The following is a 20,349-nucleotide window of genomic DNA, read 5'->3' on the forward strand; positions in this document are numbered from 1 at the left end:
GAGAAGGGAAAGGAGGGGTTACTGGTTGTTGGTCAACCAGATCTGACAGAAGAGTGAGGATATTATCTAATTTTTTGTTGATTTTTTCATTATGTTCTAAGGTGAGATCTATTAAGTAATTTAACGCACCACTATTGCTTGTGCGATCGTGAAGTGCATGAGTACAGTGATCATATGGGATGAGTGGGTCATCACAAAAACAAGGGGGTAGAGAAGCCATAAGTAATCTAAGCAATTAAAAGGATAATATCCTGGGGGCTAAACCCATTCTCTGGTATAGGCAGGACAACGGTCCAAAAATCTTGGAGTTGGAGTCCATGATCGGATAAGACGAGGCCTAAAAAGTCGATTCGAGTTTTTTCGAGTTCGATTTTCTGAAGGGAAAGAATTATTCCATGTTTGAGGAATAAGTTACCGATGATACGAAGGTGTTTCGTATGTTCAGCAGGAGAAGAAGAGAAGACAAGAATGTCGTCTATATACGCCACACAAAAAGAAAGGTCACCAAAGATGGAATCAATCCAGCATTGGAAAAGTTACGGGGCAGTACAAAGTCCGAAGGGCATAACCGTCCATTGGTAATGGCGATTAAAAGGAGTGGAGAAAGCTGTGAGAGGTTTGGATTCCTCAGTAAGCTTGAGTTGCCAGAAGCCAGATTTTAAGTCAAATTCACTAACCCCTCCTTTCCCTTCCCGGGAAACCTTTCTTGCAATCAGCACACTCATAGAGGAACTTCCTTCTAAGGATTTCCCTCCTGATGATTTTCTTTATCATCAAGAAATTATGGAACATTGGAAAAATCGGTATAAAACATCAATAGATCCAGATGAGTAGACCCGACTTCTCCAAATGATGCAACAATTCTATGTTGACAACCAACAGAGTTTTGTCGCACATAATTTTGTGTTTTTTTCGGATGACGAAGATGATATTCAAGTTGAATCGTCTACCTCAAACTCTGATTCTGCATCTGACTCTGATTCTTCTGAGTCACTCCCTGCTTCAACCCCTTTTCCCCACAGTACCCCAACTGAAGGAGAATCTTCTAAACGTAAGGTGGACCCCACAGACCATCTTGAAACCGATGAGGATTACCACCCTCAAACCGGTTCTCGCACTTCTTTTGGTGACGCTGTCTTTACAGCAACCCCTTCCGAAGGTTTCTATACTAGAAAAGATGACCTTCATAAGTATGGTTTAGCCTCCTTTGGCACATATTTGGACCTCACCAATATTGCCATCAAAGACTATGACAAAGCCATTACTGAATGGGCACAAACCTTTTCCCTGTTGATTACCAACAACAAAGCCACATGGAAAGCAGAACAATTTTTGGAATATCTTTGTGGATCCCTGCAAGGTGATGTCTTGTAATTCATCAAAAAATTTAACCAAACCGAAGATGGTAAAGTTACCAAGACTACCCTTTTCACCTATGTCTCAAACTTTGAGAAAATTTTGGTTGAATTCACAAAAATCATAAAATCTGAATTTTGTGGTTACCATCATCCTGACAAGCTTGCAGAACATGTCAGTTTCAACCTCACTAAGATTAAGCTTAATAATTTATCTGAATTTGAAGCTTTTTCTAAAAAATATATGTCTCTCTTCCAACTCTTAGATAGCTCAAAATCTAACTATTGGAAAGAACAATTCTTCCCGAAGTTACCTCTACCTTGGGATGAATTATGTCACACGACATACCCTCAATTCATCAACGAATCCAAAAGCGTTGATACTCTTGGCAACCGAATTAATTTCGTGTTTCGCCACATCTTAGATCACTGTTTAAAAGCACGAGTTGCTAAACAGCTTAAGCATAAAGTCTCCCCCGGCTTATGCAAAGATCTTCTTAACAATGAATTTGAGTTTGGTACATAGCCATCTCATTCTTCTAAACCCAAGTCTAAGTCTTCTCATACTTTTCCTTTTTCTCGCAAGAAAAAATGATACCATTGGAAAAGATTCCATTCTAAAGACTTCCCTTCTAAGGACTTTTCTTCTAAGAACAAACGGTTTACCAACAAACATTTTGTTCACAAACGTACTCCTTACACTGGTAAAAAGGACAAATCTCAATGTACCTATTACCTATGTAATGAAAAGGGCCATTTTGCCAATGAATGCCCAAATAAATCCAAGAATGCCCGTAAAATGATTCGTTACCTCGACGAATGCAACTACAAGATTCTTTTCTTTTCTGAAGTTTCAGACCCCACTGAACTTCTCTATGAACTCTTTTCTGCATCAGACGATTTCGATTCTGATGACGACTCCGATTTCATCTTTATGGAAGACGAATCCACTTCGAATCCAACCCCGATTGAAATCCAACTGATTCCCTCACACGAATGTGACTCGGTTTCCTTAAACAATCTTCTTCGCGAAGATGTTTCCTTTGACCCTAATCTCTTCACAAAGCTTAAATCAATTAAGCATAATGAAGTTTATAAGCTATCCAAGCTTCAAATTTGGACACAGCGTTTCTTTGACCAAGCTTGCGGCAACACCACTGCTCAGTCTACAGATGACGCTACCCTTGAAATCTCTCTATTCAATCCGGCTCAAATACAACGTTTGATAGCCACACATCCTAAATTGAGATACATACACATTGGTCTCATTCAGATTGAACTCAAGGCGCTCTTTCGCCAAGGCATAGACACTCCTGTTGTCATTGCTGTCTTTGACAAAAGATTTCTTACCGAACCAGTTACTGCTTTAATCGGTGGAATTGAGTCAAATCTCATTAACGGTTCAGTTTGGTTCAAACTGTGACCCAACTTCTTTCTCTCTATTCATGATCTAAATCTTTGTGATTCCGTGGTTCTTAAAATTAAGACCCAATGGACTGGCATGAAGGCTGACAGCCAAAACCTGGCTATTAGTTGGAAATGTTTACATGAGTTAACGAATGTTACCTCTACTAAACTATTGCCTCTTTCAGATAAATGGATCATCGAACTTTTCGAACCTAGACCTTTCGAATATGAGATTCAACCTCGTTTGCTCAATTGGCAAGATATCCAACTCCCCAGTGAATGGATGCTTTCTGATATTTTAGACACCCCTCAAAATCTCACTACTGCTCCTCCACCTCCTACTTTTGAAATACAATCTTCAGGTAACAACCTCTATTTCAGAAGACGACCCTCTGGTCCTAGTCCTTCCTCTTCTCGATCGCCAAGACACCCTTCAATTAGAACAGCTACCTACGGCTCTTCAACCGCTTCGATTAGCTCTTCTTCTCGCTTTTCCAATTCTTATGTTCATCGCAATCTTCCTGGAACAAACCCTAATTGGATACCTCCCTCTGGTAGACTCTATAAAAGTCCCTTACCAGCTGATTTTTCTCGTGACACAGACTCTACTGTTGTCATAAACATCTTTCATCGTTATGTCACTCGACTGACGACGATATCTTCTTCCAATCCAAACAAAATCCTAAAAACTACACCTATGTTAAAGGACATTTTGATTTCCCTGGATTCAAACCTTATGACCTAGATATCCTTATGGATATCGGTGCTACCGGATGCATTTGTAAGACATCTGCAATTCCTTGTTATTTTTGGGAAAAAATGGAACTGCCTACCTACATCAGTGGCGTTTCAGGTCCAACTACGACCTTAGAGTACAAAGCTCTAAACATCCCAATCTTCTTTGATAACAAGCAATTTTTTATTCCAAAAATCACTTGTTTTCCCAATATGCATGGTGATTTCATTATTGGCACAAACTTTCTTCATAAGTATTTGCCTTTCATCTTGCAATCCTCCTCTATTCAGCTTAGACATCCAACTGGTGATGTTACTCTTCCTCTTATGACTTCACACAAATCTTTATGTGATTCAGCTTTCACTCCTGAACGGATTACTCCAACTGTAATCTGGCCAATCCCTATCAAAACCGCCATAACCCATTGGCTCCTTGACCTTTTGGCTCCTAATTTCAGTGAAGACCCTCTTCTTTGGTGGGATAAAAGCCCTCGATGGTGTAATGTCCAACTCGATGCTCCCAATAAGATCATCAAAGTCAAACCAATCCTCTACCTCAAAGCCGATATAGAAGAATTTGACAAACAGATTCCCGAACTATTGGCACTCCGACTTATTGAACCCTCAACAAGTCCTCACTCCTGCCCTGCTTTTATGGTACGCAATCATGCGGAAATAAAATGTGGCAAAGCTCGTATGGTTATAAACTACAAACATTTAAACCAAAACATTCTTTTTGACGGATACTTCATCCCTCGAAAGGATATTCTTATCCACCATGCCAAACAGGCCTCGATTTATAGTAAATTTGACTTAAAATCTGGCTTCTGGCAACTCAAGCTTACTGAGGAATCCAAACCTCTCACAGCTTTCTCCACTCCTTTTAATCGCCATTACCAATGGACGATTATGCCCTTCGGACTTTGTACTGCCCTGTAACTTTTCCAACGCTGGATTGATTCCATCTTTGGTGACCTTTCTTTTAGTGTGGCGTATATAGACGACATTCTTGTCTTCTCTTCTTCTCCTGCTGAACATACGAAACACCTTCGTATCATCGGTAACTTATTCCTCAAACATGGAATAATTCTTTCCCCTAAGAAAATCGAACTCGAAAAAACTCGAATCGACTTTTTAGGCCTCGTCTTATCCGATCATGGACTCCAACTCCAAGATCATATCCTTATCAAAATTAAGGATTTCCCTTCTGTCTTACGTGATAAACAGCATCTCCAACAGTTCTTAGGAATTTTGAACTATGGATGTAATTACATAAAAGACCTCTCCCTTAAAGAACAAAGTCTTTTATTAAAATTAAAAAAGGATGTTGACTTCACTTGGACCAAGTCTGACACACAGACAATCCTCTCCTTACAAGCCGAGATTACTCAATCTTGTCCCTCGGTTTACTTCCCTCTTGCTGGTGATCTCCTCATTCTGAAAACAGATGCTAGCAATGAACATTGGGGCTGTGTCCTGAAAGCACGACCTCTAAAAAACCCTTCTGATGAGCAAATTTGCGGATATAATTCAGGCAAATTTAACCCTGCTCAAATTAATTATCTTATTTATGAGAAAGAGATTCTTGCCATTGTAAATGCCATTCAACGGTTTAGGATTTATCTTTTACGAGAAGTTTCGATTCATCGATAACAAGCATGCGAGATTTTTGAAAACTAAAAATCATGAAACTAATTCTCGTAGGATTAATTGGGCTAATATGATTAATCAATATCAATATGAAATTGTGCATGTTAAAGGTACTAACAATTTCTTGGCTGATTATCTTAGCAGACCATGAATCCCCGACATCCTCCAGACAAAGGCAAAGGTAAAGCCAAAGCGACACCACATCACAAAGGCAAAAAAGCCTCTTCTCTTGGCTTACTCCCTACCCCCCGTGGCGGTATTCTCATTCGAGAACCCCAGGTAACAGCAGCGATACCTACCCAAGGGTCGACTCCTTGTTACATTCGAGTTCCTGCCACAACAACGGAACTCTCTCCCTCTCATTCTTAACCTTTTAGTCCCTATTTCTTCCCCAGAAATAGTCAAGAACAGGACAGTCAGGATCCCTTTTATTTATGGAACATGACCCCTGCCAGCTACTCCCAGGTAGTACAACAACTACCAGCGACAATTGCTCCATCTTCTTTTGGTCAGTCTGTGACAAACACAACTGATTTCTTTCATCATGATGGAATACCTACCAAGTGGTACCATCAGATAAACACCTTGTGGAAGACGCAGGTAGCCGGACAGAAAAAACCGTTCCGCACCGCTCTTACCGCCTTCTCAAAAGCTCTTGGCACTTTCTATTCCAAGCAGCTCAGTCTTCAGAACATTGTACTCGACTCAATTAGACAAACTGATTGGGACGATGTTACTTCCCCTGAAAAGGTATAAAGCTTTCTTCAGGTTACAGATTGTATTGAAGATCATTTTAAAGATGCTCTCTTCCATAAAACATACAAAATCTGCTTATATTTAAAAGCTAAAGATATCCTCCCCCGAGAAATATTCCCAATGATACAACGTCATTGTGATCTAGAACAATACCAGCGCTACAAAAGTTTTTTGCTGGAATTCCTTAAAAATATTATGAGAACTGTATCTCACAACCAGTACAGACTCATCTTCTACCCAGGCTCCGAACCTTGGAGTATCTCTGCTGTTGAATGGGGACTCGTAGGCCAACTTGTCCTCTCAAGTGACAATACTGCCGTCCTCGACCAATTGCCCATGATGATCAGAACAATGCAGGTCATGGAGAAAATTAATGTAATCTCCAAAAACTCAGATCAGAAAGCAGGGAAAGGAGGAGGCGGAACAAAAGCTGCAACTTCAACCTCATAGTAAAACCAGAAAGATATAATTCCAGCAAAGGAAGTTTCCATGCAACTCCAAATAGAAGGGTGAATATTAAACAGAAAACCTGCAACTCCAATCTGGAGGTAGCGGACAACAGCGATAAATATTTGACTCCGTGGAAGAACAGCTTCAATCGAACCCACAGCAACAAAATACCAGCAAAGAATCGATACCACCAGAAATCAATAGCCAACATCAGAGAACAAGAGCCCATCAACAACTAAGCCAAGCAACACTCAGCAAGACGAAAACCTTCGTCCAGAAAATTAGAGATCTTCCTCACAATAAGCAAAGAGAAACTGAGCAAAAAAAGGGCAGGTCCTGAACTCCAGCCCCTCGATCACTGTCAAAAAAGGATTGTACCTTCAACGAAAGTAGGTTCTTCAGAAGCATCTACGCTCGGAACCAGGGTTCTTCATCAATCGAGCAACAAATCAGTATTTAATCGCAACTCATCGAAGAGCGAAATCAGATTCAAATCGATGTAGAGTTTTGAGAATCGAATAAATGAATTGAGTACATGAAACCCTAGTTCTTCTTTTTCTATGAACTAGGGTTTTCTTCTTCAAACCAGAAATGAAAATTAACTCTCAAAACAACAATCTTGGAGAGAATCAGTCACTGGTTGCCTAGTTCTGATACCATGTAGAAAACCTAGGACCTGTAACTAGTAACTTGAGAGAAGAGAAAAAAGAGAGAATGAGAGAATAATAACTTCTTGTCTTTATTGATAGGAAAGCCCCTCTATTTATAATAGAGCGAAAATTACAAATAGAAAGGGGAACTCTTAATCAGATTAGGAATTCCTAATCATGATAGGATTCCAAGTTACAATAGGAAAAGAACTAGAACTAATAATTCAAACTGAAACTAAGACTAACAACTCACAGAAGAATTAGGACTTGACCTAATTAGAAACTAGGACTAGGAAAATAGAAGATACACATATCAACCAAATCACTGTTCACGTGAACAGTGTCACGTGAACAGTACTTCTCAACAAATATATATTATCTCACATCTCTATATTCAACCAAAGTATTTATCTTAATGTTTTTTCAATAAGAGTGATTATTGTGCTAGAAGCCTAAAATTCCTACTAGAATTTTGTACAATATTTGCTGTGCCAAAAGCCTATAATTCATATTAGAGTTTAGTATAATCTGCTTTTGGACATGATATACTGGGAGACCAATAATTTGTCAATGCTGTATTGTGGGATTAATGCTTGAATTTCCATTCGGTTCAGTTTGAGAGGTGTCCCTGTTAAATCTTTGTGCTTCTAAAATAACAGGATTATTGCTTTGAGGATTTTACACATGTATATGTTTTCGAATTTGTACAATTTAGCTTAGGATGATCGGTATTGGTGATGTTCCAACCCCCATCTCCTCCCCCCTTTTTGTTTAGACTAGGACATTAAATGGACAAAAACAGAGGCGCTAGGCCCTGTCCAGGCCTGAAATGAGAAAACAGGGGGTAGCAATGGTCAGTCAGGCCCGGTCAGACCTTGAGCTTTCTGGTACTGTTAGGGTTAGGTTGAGCGACAGCAAATCTGCGCTTGGACTAAGATATCCCAGCCTGACCTCGAGCAGGATGGGCTTGAGGCTGAGTTAAGAGGACCTAAGGTTGGGATGGGGTTTTAAAAAGCTCAGCTACATGATGGTTGATTCATTATAACTCGTTGTTGGTCATATTTGGAGTTTGGTAGTTCAACTCAAGCATGTGTTCTATATAATGTTAGACTTTTTCATTTGTATTTTCAATTGTAAAACTGTTTCAGCCATTCTTGATTTTTTAATCATTGTTAAATGTATTGTTTTGCCACAGTTGATCCTACCGTCGCACCAAATTTGGTTCCAGTTGGTATTTTAATTTGTTTGTCGTGCTAGGCCTTGCACAACGATTTTGTTACCTACCTTCCTCGGCTTGTTATTTTTCTCCCACATGAATATTTTGGTGCTTAAGTAATTTTTTTCTAATTTCATAATGAAATATTTTGGGATATTCTAAAAAACAATATAAAATATTTAAATTGAGTGAAACATTAAAATTATAAAACTGGCAATGATCTATTGATTGATTATGAAGTGACTAACCTTAAAGCCCTTCTGTAATTTTTTATTTTATATTCTATGCTCACAGAAAGGATGTTTGCACAGACATCTTTACAATCGGTGATGACTTTAAACCTCATTTCCTTTCATATCAATCCGAAGAAAAGGTAAAATGAAAAATATTTCCAAATTACCCCCTGAACTCAATTTTGCACTTGGATTTATTCTGTAAGGATCCATAATTTGAAAAGGAGTGAAGGGGTATTTCTAGTGTTGCCATAAATTTTTCATGTTTGTTTTTCTAACCTTTTATTAATCGTATATATTAACAATTCATGGTAGCATTCATTGGAAAATGCACATTTCATCAATCCTCCTTGATTTTGGCAGGTCAATATTCACCAGATTTTCTACTCAAGCAATTGGATTCTCATATATTTAGAAAGATCAGGCATGTACTACGAGATCCTGCAAAAATGGGGCTTGGAGATATCACCCTCATTTCTTCCCCACTTCAAAACGTGTTGGAGAGGTTAGTGATGTCCCTGACCATGCTCGGAGATGCAGAGCTTCAGAAATTGGGAGATCCAGCAAAACAGAAGAGGTTTCTTGAACATCAACCTCTATTTGAAGGCCTAGGGAACTTATTAGAGCGCATTGCTTCCGGTTTTAGTCGAGTACCATTTTTTCCTTTTATTATTGGTAAATCTAGTCAAGCACATGAAAGAGATGAGGCACTTGATATCATAAACTCAATCTATGATAATTCAGTTGAACTAGAGAACATCACCTTGCAATTGGAATCTATTGGAAAGCTTGTCAGATTTTCATCTTCTGAAGAAATGGCCCAAATCGGTGAACCTGAAATGACAGTACGACCACATGAGGAACCACTTCCTGTTCATACTTATCATGAGATTGTACAGTCCAAGCTTGGAAACATGGACACCAAGGTTGATGAAGGATCCACTTCTGAAGTTGCTAATACCTCAGATGTATGTGAAAGCTTTCGCAATCTTCCTCAACATCTAAAGAGATGTGTTATCTACACTTGGTTTCTATTTCTTGGAGATCATGAATTTGAGGAGGATACATTGATCCAGTTATGGATTGCCGAGGGCTGTATACAGACAGGGAAAGAACAACTTGTGGAGAGGGGTCGAATATATTTCAAAGAACTTTGCTCACAAGGTATTTTTCAGCAATATTTTGATCCTCAATTTTTTGCTCCTGGAAGACAATCAGAATACAAAGTTCATATGGATGTTCGTGAACTAGTAAAACAATGTTGTCCGGAGGAATATACTGTAGTGGAGGAGGGTGGATCAAATAAGATATCTCCGGGGACTTTGCATTCCATGCTATGTCTTGGTGGCAAAATTGGAAAGTTTGATGAGAAAATATATGAACGATTTTATGAGGCAAAGTTGTTACGCACACTTAAATTCCAGAATGAGTGTGGAAGGCCGATGATCAAGGACGTTTCTCATAAATTGTTTGTGAAATTGAGATTCTTACGAGTTTTGGATTTGAGCTTTACAAGAATCAAGGAGTTGCCAACCTCTGTTTGCAAGTTGAGATATTTACGATACCTTGATGTCTCCAGCACCCGAATCAGAAAGTTGCCAGAATCAATGAGTAAACTCGATAAACTAGAAACATTGAAGCTAAGAGATTGCTTAGACCTGGTCGGGTTACCCAATGAAATGAATAAGCTGAGTAATCTTCAGTATCTCGATCTGAAAGGGGTGCATCAATTGACTTCCATGCCTCCAAGAATGCGGGAGTTAACTAATCTACATACACTGACCACATTCATTGTGGGAAAAGAGAAAGGGTGTCAGATTGAAGAGTTGAAATTCATGAAGAAGCTTAGAGGATCACTTTGCATAACAAAGATGGAGAATGTTACCAAAGACCAGGCTAATGAAGCTCGATTTGGTGATGAGGTTGAAATTCATGAACTGGAGTTCCAATGGAGTTCAATTCACCGATGGAAGTTCCGATGGAAGAATAAAGGTGAGATGAAATTTAATCTTATTGAGCCCCATCCCTTAATCGAACGGTTAAAGATCACAGGGTTTGGTGCTGAAAGCTTTCCAGACTGGAATTGGGGCATAAGATTCCAGAGACTTGCATTTATCCACCTAAGAAACTGCAATTGCATCCATCTTCCAGAGCTTGGAGAACTCCCTTCCCTCAAGTCATTGTACATACATGAAATGAATTTCTTGAGAGAGGTAAACAATGATTCTTTGGGTCCTTTCCCGAGTTTAGAAATTCTGGAAATCAATGGAATGCCTCGCTTGGAAATATGGACACCAATAGAGAGGGAAGATCACATGCCTTCGCTTCGTGAGCTTACAATCGTCGGCTGTCCAAAGCTGTTGTATCTTCCGGAGTTCAAGAACTTCATATCTCTAAAACGTTTGACAATTAGAGATTGCCCCGGAATCAACTTTTTTTCAGTTAAAATGCTACCGGATAGTCTTCAATCATTGATTATTTCGGGATGTGAGAGACTTGAAGAACACCACCGGAAGGAAGAAGCCGAATGGAGCATGCTAACAGCAAGCATTCCTGAAATCTGGATTGGGGACCAACGGATATCTCGAACAGGTAAATCTCAGATCCATTAGAAGCACGTCAGAGCTCAATTTACATTATTTGATGTGTTTTTTTGTGGGGTAAAATTTACATTATTTTATGTGTAATGCTATGGTATTTGCATTATCATTTTTATGCAGTTTATAATTTTAATTTAGTTTTTGGTGAAAGGATAATACTTTGTTATTAGTTGAGCATTGGTGAAAGAATATAATTGACAAGCCTGTAGAAAAGAAAATTCTTAATTTAAACAGAAGCGATTAGTCTTATGCCCTGTTTTGCCATGGCAGCAAGTAGTGTCAGTTTTTTTTACCTTTTTTGTGTCGAACACAAATTGAGATGCTCTTACTGATAGTCAGCCTGTAGCACAAGTAGACTGAGAACCCAAATTGTACCGAGGCCAACAACTGAGGAAACTGAGAGAAAACTTAGTAATACCAAATACAGGCTTCACATAACCATCTTGGCTCTGAGCCAAAGCCTGAGAGCCAAAACAAAAATGAGCAATACTGGAATTGAAATCAAAGACTCAGCCAAAAACAGAGAAGAACCCGAAACAGGAGGCCGGGTCGTGCCCAGCAATAACAGAGCATCAATCCTCCAATTCTCCAATGAATGAACAGCCCTAAAAATTTTCAAAAGTTAATCCGTTAGGAAATACCAAATATTCATTTTCTTCTATTTTGCCTTATTGGACTGGAAATAGAACAGTCAAAGCCCTTGGTCAACACTCGTGATAGTCCAATATCCCTGTTGTAATGTGTTATGTGCCTGGAATGTGATACAGGGATGCACGTGTCTATGGGTTGGATGATAACCTACAAATCGTTGTAATGTGTTATGTGCCTGGATTGTGATACAGGGATGCACGTGTGGTTGGGTTCATGATAATCTACAAATCGTACGTGAAGTACTTCTATGGGATTAGGGCATGTTGTATGATAGTGTAACTAAGTAGGAGTTGTGGTACTGGTAGTTCTTGTTTATAAGTGGGATGCATGAGTTAGAAGGATCAGACAGTTATGTAACTTATAATGTGAAGAGATTAGCGGTTATAGAAGTTGTAGTACGTGATATTAGGAGTTATAATCGACTACCATTTTAAGTCTATTTAATAAGCGTAAGAGGAATACAAGTTAGACTTTGAAATCTATAACCACTAATAAGGTTAGCTTTTTTGCCTAGCAGGTTTTATGTGGGGGGATTGCTACGGATGACGCAATCAGGAAACTTGGAATTCCCTTGGCATCTAAATGCCAGTGTTGTGGTTCCCCCAAGGTTGAAACAATGTCCCATTGTTTAGTGTGTGTGGGGGGGGGGGGGGGGGAACTACTTCTAGAGTGTGGGGTTTTTTTCTCTCGGTTGTTTAAAGCATAGTTCGAGAACTCGTTTCTTTTCGGTATTTCAAGCTGACCGAAATATCCGAAATATTCAAAATTTTGGATATTTCGGTCGAAATATTGTATTTTTTCTGGTATGTTTCGATAGGTCATTTCGGTGGGTTTTAGGCCAAGTTAAGGTCTGAAACTTCATGGAAACCCTATTTTAGGCTATATAAACGCATTTAAATGTTCAAATTGGAAAAATAGTCACCCAAAATGGTGTTTTGGATGTGCATCATTGATTGGCAATGTATGGTCGAACCCTAATGTATAAGTGTATAACTTAGTTAATTACACATTTACACATACACATTGTACATTAAACAAGTAAATTGACTTGGAACTAAGTTGGAAACATAATGACTTATAAGTTAAGTCATAAATCATAATATTAAGTACATAAGACATCAAGTCAATAACAAGTTAACAAATAACAACTTAAGAGTTAAGATTTAAGAAGATGATATCAAACATTCCAAATCACAATGTCAATATCCCCAATTGTCCCCTACAAGGCTACAAGTCAAGTAGTCAACTAGTCATCATTCATCTCAAATGTTTACAAATTTGCTAATAATAACTACTCCGCCGTCCAGGATCAACCCCACTCATGGTCCACTGGAGCCTACGTGTATTGCTCTTCGACTGTAGGACAAATGCATGCCACATCATAGTCTGGGAGAAGAAGCGAGTGTAGTCATCCACAGTGGCCATGTAAACTGCATCATCAACATGCTGAAGGTAACCTATCCTAGGATATAGGTCACCAAACTGTGAAGAAGTACTACCCACTGATCCACTATGATATGAGTCATATGACGGCTCTGGGAGCATGTACGGGTTGTACGGCTGCGGCTGGTGGGTTGGGTAGCCAGTGTAGGAAAAGAAGTCATGCACAAAAGACGATCCACTATATCCTTGTGAGTGGGAGTCATACTCAAAACTGGGAATGGATGGAGAAGATATAGGTGCCCCCAAGGGTACGCCGAATGCCCTTCGCCACATGGATGTGAATGAGATGAACCATGCTCTGACTGTGCTGGAGATGGACTGCTGTCTACATGAAAAGATGGAGCACGAAAATGCCCACTCGATCTACTATCTCTATCGCCAATACTCAGTCCACCAACAGAGCCAGATAGGGCATCAATGTCCATAAGCTCAGCCTGCCTGCTGTACCACTACCATGACCACCAGGACGGGACTGGCCACGCTGCTTTCTCAAGTAGGTCGAGGTGGACGATGTGGGCCGTGTGGCTGGTGTGGGGCCGGTGGGGGCACGGATTGCCTCTTGCTGCTCTTGTACCACAAACGGGACTCGAGTTCACTCATATGCTTGACCACCATCACCATCATCATCACGTCTATCATTACCTTCATCATCACCTCCATCACCACCATCTCCACCAGGACCACCACCACCATCTCCACCATCACCATCTCCACCATCACCATCTCCACCAGATGACATAGACCAATCTTCATCCTCCTCATCAACACCACCAGTAGACTGGAACGGTATGGGTGATGCGTCTCGTGCATGTACCTCACCCTCTGCAGCCATGAAGTCATCCACATCAGCTTCTATGTGTTCAGCTATCATGGGGTCAGGTCTACCTCCAGGCTGATCTAACACTGGCTCACCTCTATCCCTCACCCAATCAACAATAGGATCTTCATCATCTGACTCCACCTGGAAAATGTCGGCGAGATCGATATTTTTCCTGATACCCTCTTGTCCCATGCGCATGTGTTGCATCTTCAACCTCAAATTATAATGCACATACACTAAGTCAGAGAGACGTTCAGAACCCAATCTATTTCTCCTCTTGGAGTGGATGAGAGAAAATGTACTCCAGTGCATTCACGACCGGATCTTGAACATGTCGGGAGAGAACCTTGATTGCTATTTTTCTTAAATTGTTTGCGAACCCCCATAAAACACCCACCATTCAGCTGCATTACAACAAAAGAAACATGCCACCTTCATTTCAAAAGAATAAGATATTGAATTGAGTAATGACTAATGAAGTAATGACTAATGAGTACCGGCATCACGCGTGTCCGCCTTCTTGTGCGACTGGTTCCAAAACTTCCCAATGCATCCCTAAAAGTCTTCAACTATAATCATTTGGAAAATATTTAAAATTAGTAATGACTCGTTACTATTTAGTATTGAATTGAGAAATTCCAAATGAATTATAACTTATAAGACTCACCTCATTGTTGTATATCGCCTGTAATTTACTATTCGGCTCCAACTTGGCAACTACTTCTTTGACTGCGTCAATAAGACTATTATTCAACCCAAGTCTATGACTGTATTGGTACTTGGGGTTCAAATAATATGTTAAAATTGACATTACATATTGACTAGTTAGTAATATGTCCTTCAAATTAACTTTAAAATATGTAATTGCATAAAAAACAAAGAGTGTACACTCACCAGCCTTATGCAGTGGATGCATAAGTTGATTTTCCCAGCGCTCCTTGATAATTTTGAGAAAGTGTTTGCTACCTCGTGGATTTGCATTGTAAACACCTTCATTCATCAAGTCTATGACAGCATATAGATGTGGCATGGTTGGTCCCTTGATAGCAGAATTAACTATATGCAAAACCTTGACCACTGGGTCCAAAAGTTGTACCACTTTACGCAACTTAGACCAAAAGTCATATGATGAAATTGTAGCTTGTGCTTCCCTACCACCATGGGTATTAGACCCATTCCAGTTGAACCAGTCTTCAGAAGCAAACATTGATCTCAGTCCAGACTTCTTGGTTTCTATACTCTTGAGTGCAATATAGTTGGTGGCGAATCTAGTTAAGCCTGGCCTCACTAAGTCACCCCCACACTTCTCCCTCAAGAGGTTTAGTGCAAACCCATGGTTGTAGACAAAGTTGGTCATTTGCCTTGCCTTTTCTACGACATGTTGTACCAATTTGATCTTTCCCATGTCCTTCAACATGAGGTCTATACAATGGGCAGCACATGGAGTCCAAAACAATCGGTACTTATTGTTTTGCATCAACCTCTCACTGGCACTCTTGTAGTTGCTTCCGTTGTCCGTTACAATTTGGACAACGTTCCCCACTCCTACATCTTCTACCACTTCCTTCAGCAATTTGTAGATATACTTTGCATCCTTTTTCTCCTTGGATGCATCAACAAACTTCAGAAAGACTGTCCTCCCATCACAATACACCATAAAATTGATGATGGACTTTCTTGTAGGACCAGTCCAACCATCACACATTATGGTCACCCCATAATTCTCCCACAGCCCCCTCATTTCATTGATGTAGTCTTCAAGCTCTCTCTTCTATTGGGGCAAATACACATTCATAATCTCATATGGGGTGGGCCCCTTATACCCTGGGCCAGCCTCAGCAATAGAATCTATCATAGTCTGATAAAAGGGGCCTTGTGCTGTGTTTGCTGGGATGGTATGGTATAACATCCACTTAGCTATAGATTCCTTCACCATCCCCTTCAGATTTTTTCATGCTCCCTTGATTTTTGGTTGTTTGTTGCCTTTCTTTCTATAAACACCAGGTGCTTGGTGAAGTGCTGGGTCATCTTGTGGTGGTGGAGGCGGAGGGGGAGCTACCCTCGTACTCTGTGATCTCCTAAAGGGATTAGGCAACCCACCTCCTCCACTTGTACCTGCTCCTCCACTACCACCTACTCTCTATCTCTCGACTCTCGCCTGATCCTCATGATAACCAGGTCTGCTCATCATCTGTGCTCGTCTCCAATCCCTAGCCTCTTGCTCAGTCTCTATATCATCAGGAACATAGACATCATCACTGTCATCATCATCATCATCACGATGGATTGATTGGCCTCCCGCTGTACACCTCACTGCTTCCTCAAGATCTACTTTTGCCTTCTCCCTTTGAGCCTTCCTCTTACTCCCTCCCTTCATGTAATCAATGACAGCCCTAGATACCTCCACAGGGACCTTATGACATGCGACCACTTCAGGAGAATTCCCAGCTAAATGTTGTTTGAGTCTAGTGGCACCACCTCCCAAAAACTGCATGTGACAATAGTTGCATTGGGATTTTCTTTTATCCCCATCAATTGGAGTGCCATGCAACCATGCAATGTCACCCCTAGTGCGCCTGGGTGTGCTCCCCTCCTCCTGGGTCTGGGCGGGCTGCCTCTGCCCCTCTTGCCTCTGGCTCTGTCGTTTATCACGGTTCGTCATAATCAGACTAGTTTACTGTTGCATGAATAAAAGACAATTCATTAATCACTGAAGCACATCAATTCTTTTAGTTTAAAATTTTAAATGTTTAAGAATTAAGATTTAAGAGCACTAACACAAGTATATAAGTATATAACTATTTAGTATTTTTCCCCTAACCCTCATATTTTTCTCATATTTAAAAACAATTTTTAAAAATATTTTTCAAATAAATATTGGCCTAGCACAACAAAATCGAAAAGATATGTAAATGGGCAGCAAATAAGAAGTATGTACAATTTACTTTTATATTTTTCAGTAATTTTAAAACAAAAACCTCATATTATTTCTTATTTTTTGCTATTTTTTTGAATTTTTTAAATATTTTTTATAATTTTCAAAAATTAAAATAATTAATTATTGGCAGAAAAATATTTTTGACACCATGAGGCCATAGATCGGCCAATGGTGTCTAACATATATTTAATTCATCACCATACAATATACATAACCCCTATTATTTTTTGATTTTTGTTGTAAATAAATCCAATTTTTGAAGTAGAAAAATAAATATATAATATATATACCAAAAAAAAATTTCGACACCGTGAAGTCGTAGATCGGTTTCCAGTGTCTAACATATAATTATTTCATCACAAACAAACATGTTGATCAAGCATTTCCCTAAAAAAAATCAATTTTGAGAATATGGTTTTACCTGAAATAGTGGAAAGGCTTCACAGATGTGCTAAGAAGTTTGTTCTCCAAGTGATTCCGGCGTAGATGTGGCAAGGATTCAAGTGGGAAGTGGAAGATTGAAGAAGAAATAAGCAAAAACCTTCAAAAACCAAGCAAAAGAGGAAAAATGCTCTGTTTCTCAGTCTCGGTCGAAATTTCGACCGAGACTATCGAAACATAGTATTTTATATAAAGCATTTTCTCGAGATTTTTGAAATCTCGCGAGATTTTGAAAAAATCTCAAAATATCTTGAAATCTCGAGAATTTCGATCGAAATTTAGTATTTTTTTTATTCGAGGGGTCATTTCGTTTCGAGGGGGTCGAAATTCTCGAAATCTCGATCGAGATTTCGCGAGATTTTGAACTATGGTTTAAAGTGGAAATTATACTGATGCAAGAGGTGAAGAGTAGAATTCTCTTTTGGCAAAGTCAAGCAAAGGGTAAGAGCCTATGTGGTGTCATTATTGGCTTGATTCCGGCTCTTATTATATGGAAATTGTGGAAAGAGAGGAATAATAGAAGACATGGAGAGAGGCCCTGGTCGGCAAGCAACATTGTGGAAGTTGTTAGAAATTGGATTCATGAGGTTCCTATGAGCTACACCTTTGCGAAGGCGCCATCTATGCAGGACTCACTCGTGCTCCAATTTTTTGGTTTATCTCATCACTTCCCCATCCAAATGCCTCCAATACCGGTGTATTGGTGTCCCCCTTTCAATCTGATAAAGCTTAATGTTGATGGTGCCTGTAGGGGTAATCTAGGTGTGGGTGGGGGTGGAGGTATTATTCGTGACAGGGAAGGTTGTTTGGTGGCTGCTTTTGCCAAGTATTACGGTGAGTTCACTAACACACTGGCGGAGATTAGGGCATTGAGAGACGGCCTTAATTTATGTCGTGACCTGGGTTTTCGAGGCGTATATGTTGATTCGGATCCGACGACAACCGTCCTGTCTCCAAAAGACATTGCGGGTCTTGGAAAGGTTGGTATTAGTTTCAGGAAACTTTGAATCTGGTTGATTTGGTTTGTCCCATGATATCTTTTACGTATAGAGAGGGGAATAGGGCAGCTGATTGGCTTGCGAATTTTGATTGTAACACGGATTTTGTGGGTGAAACTAATTTTACACTTGAGTTGCAACGGATCACACGTGAGGATGCTTTGGGGTGTTCGGTATTCAGTAAATAATTACTAGTTTTTGTACACGGGGTGGATGTGAGTCTGAATGTCCCGGAGTGGAGAGGTTAGGCTTGTCAATCGGTAAGGTTTTGGTAATACGGTACGGTACCAAAAATAGGTACCCAATACCGATACTGTACCATACCATTTAAGAATACCATTTTCAATACTGATACCGTATAAAAACGGTATAAAATCTGATTTTTTAAAAATGGTATAAAATCCGGTTTTTAAAAAACTAGTATAAATTTGGTACCAAAAAATAGTATAAATCCTGTCTTATATCAGATTTCAGAAGGAGATGAGTCACTGATAGAATACAATGCACATGTCCCATCAAGGGCCTCTCAATCTGGACGCTTGGCTGAGATTTAGTAAATTTGATTTACCTTGAAAATAGCAAAGTGTAAATCTGACATTTAGGGCTTGACCATTCAATCAACTATTTAGTGTATCTCGGTTGTATCGGATAATTTACCTTGATGCACATGTACCATTAGGGCTTGGCTGTTCAATCAACTATTTAGCTGACATTTAGTAAATCTAATTTACCTTGAAAATAACAAAATGTCCCATCAAGGGCCTCTCACTCCAATTTTTTTTTTTATGAAAGCTTAAACTTATATCACCACCACCGACAAATTATGGTACCATTTCGGTATAACGGTATGGTTTTGGTACATACCAATGGTATTGTACCCAATACCGATACCGTACTGTGGTCAATACTATTTGACCATACCGTACCGTACCATTTTTGCAACGATATGGTTTGGTACGATTTTACGCGGGTGGTTTCAATTTTGGTAGACAGTTGCAGTTCCAAATTGACGCACTTAGGAGAGGTGATTTGTATAGCTTGGGTTTGGGGTTAGGCAGGCATGTCCCCACCTTTGTACTCATTATTCTTTGGATTGAATTAATAAAATTTTAGGGACCGTCCTGGGTCCCAGAGAATATTCGGGTTAAGGTAGACTTTGAAACCCAATCAATTACTCAATTGGGTAGAGAGGATGGCTGCTCCTAACAGGCTAGGATGTCCGGCTTCGTCTGTAGAGCCAACCCCAAATATCTTATCTTATCTTTTAATTCTCAACCCTATCTTTTCTCTTCCCTATTTTCTCTCTTCAATCTCCCATGTACTATTATCATAATGCTTTCATGAGGTTATTTATAAATTTTGTCTAAAGAGAAAAGGAAAATTTAAATGCAGTATATGAAGAATGTCATAATGGAAAATATAAAGATTTAACCTAATTGTTAATGCAAACACCAAGAAACACGAAGAAGTAAATCAGATTCCAGAAAAGATGGCAAAGAGATTTAACGTGGTTCACACACCAATGTGATGTGCTACATACATGGGTGAAGCTGAAGATGATTCACTATGTAATGGAAGAAAATGCAATGGAGATCTCTCAAGAACACCAAAAGGTCACACCTAAAACTCTCCCCAGAAAACCTGATGGGAGACCGGAAAGGAGAAAAGAGAAGCTTGGAAGAAATCAAAGTTGCAAGGGGGAAAGAGAAGAAACCGTGGAGAAGAAAAAGAGGTGGGGGGGGGGGGGAGAGGAGGGCACACACACAAACTCAAACTTCAATTCGTTCTTCATTCAATAATTCTTTACAATCAATGGAGGTTGTCGAAATAGCCTCACAATGATTACAAAATGAAATTCTAAAATAGGAAACTTCGAACTAAAATAAGTCTTCTAATTTATCTTCCTAACTTGCTAAAACTCAATCTTTTGTCTAACAAATAAAAGAAACAAATAAGGAAACTAGAATCTGCTTAACAATAATCCAAACAAAGGAAATAACTTGTTG

The 20,349-nt window shown here is 39.5% G+C and overlaps 2 protein-coding genes across 2 annotated transcripts; both read left to right on the plus strand.

Moving 5' to 3' along the window:
- The first annotated feature begins 3,581 nt into the window (after positions 1 to 3,581).
- Positions 3,582 to 4,436, plus strand: LOC122663342. The gene has a single exon (XM_043859020.1). It carries the CDS (start codon positions 3,582 to 3,584, stop codon positions 4,434 to 4,436), a length of 855 nt encoding a protein of 284 aa, XP_043714955.1.
- A 4,465-nt stretch (positions 4,437 to 8,901) lies between these two features.
- On the plus strand, positions 8,902 to 11,064 carry LOC122663343 (putative disease resistance RPP13-like protein 1). Its single transcript, XM_043859021.1, has one exon. It carries the CDS (start codon positions 8,902 to 8,904, stop codon positions 11,062 to 11,064), a length of 2,163 nt encoding a protein of 720 aa, XP_043714956.1.
- The last annotated feature ends 9,285 nt before the right edge of the window (positions 11,065 to 20,349 follow it).

The sequence above is a fragment of the Telopea speciosissima genome, chromosome 5 (genome assembly GCF_018873765.1).
Source record: "Telopea speciosissima isolate NSW1024214 ecotype Mountain lineage chromosome 5, Tspe_v1, whole genome shotgun sequence".
NCBI lineage: Eukaryota > Viridiplantae > Streptophyta > Magnoliopsida > Proteales > Proteaceae > Telopea > Telopea speciosissima.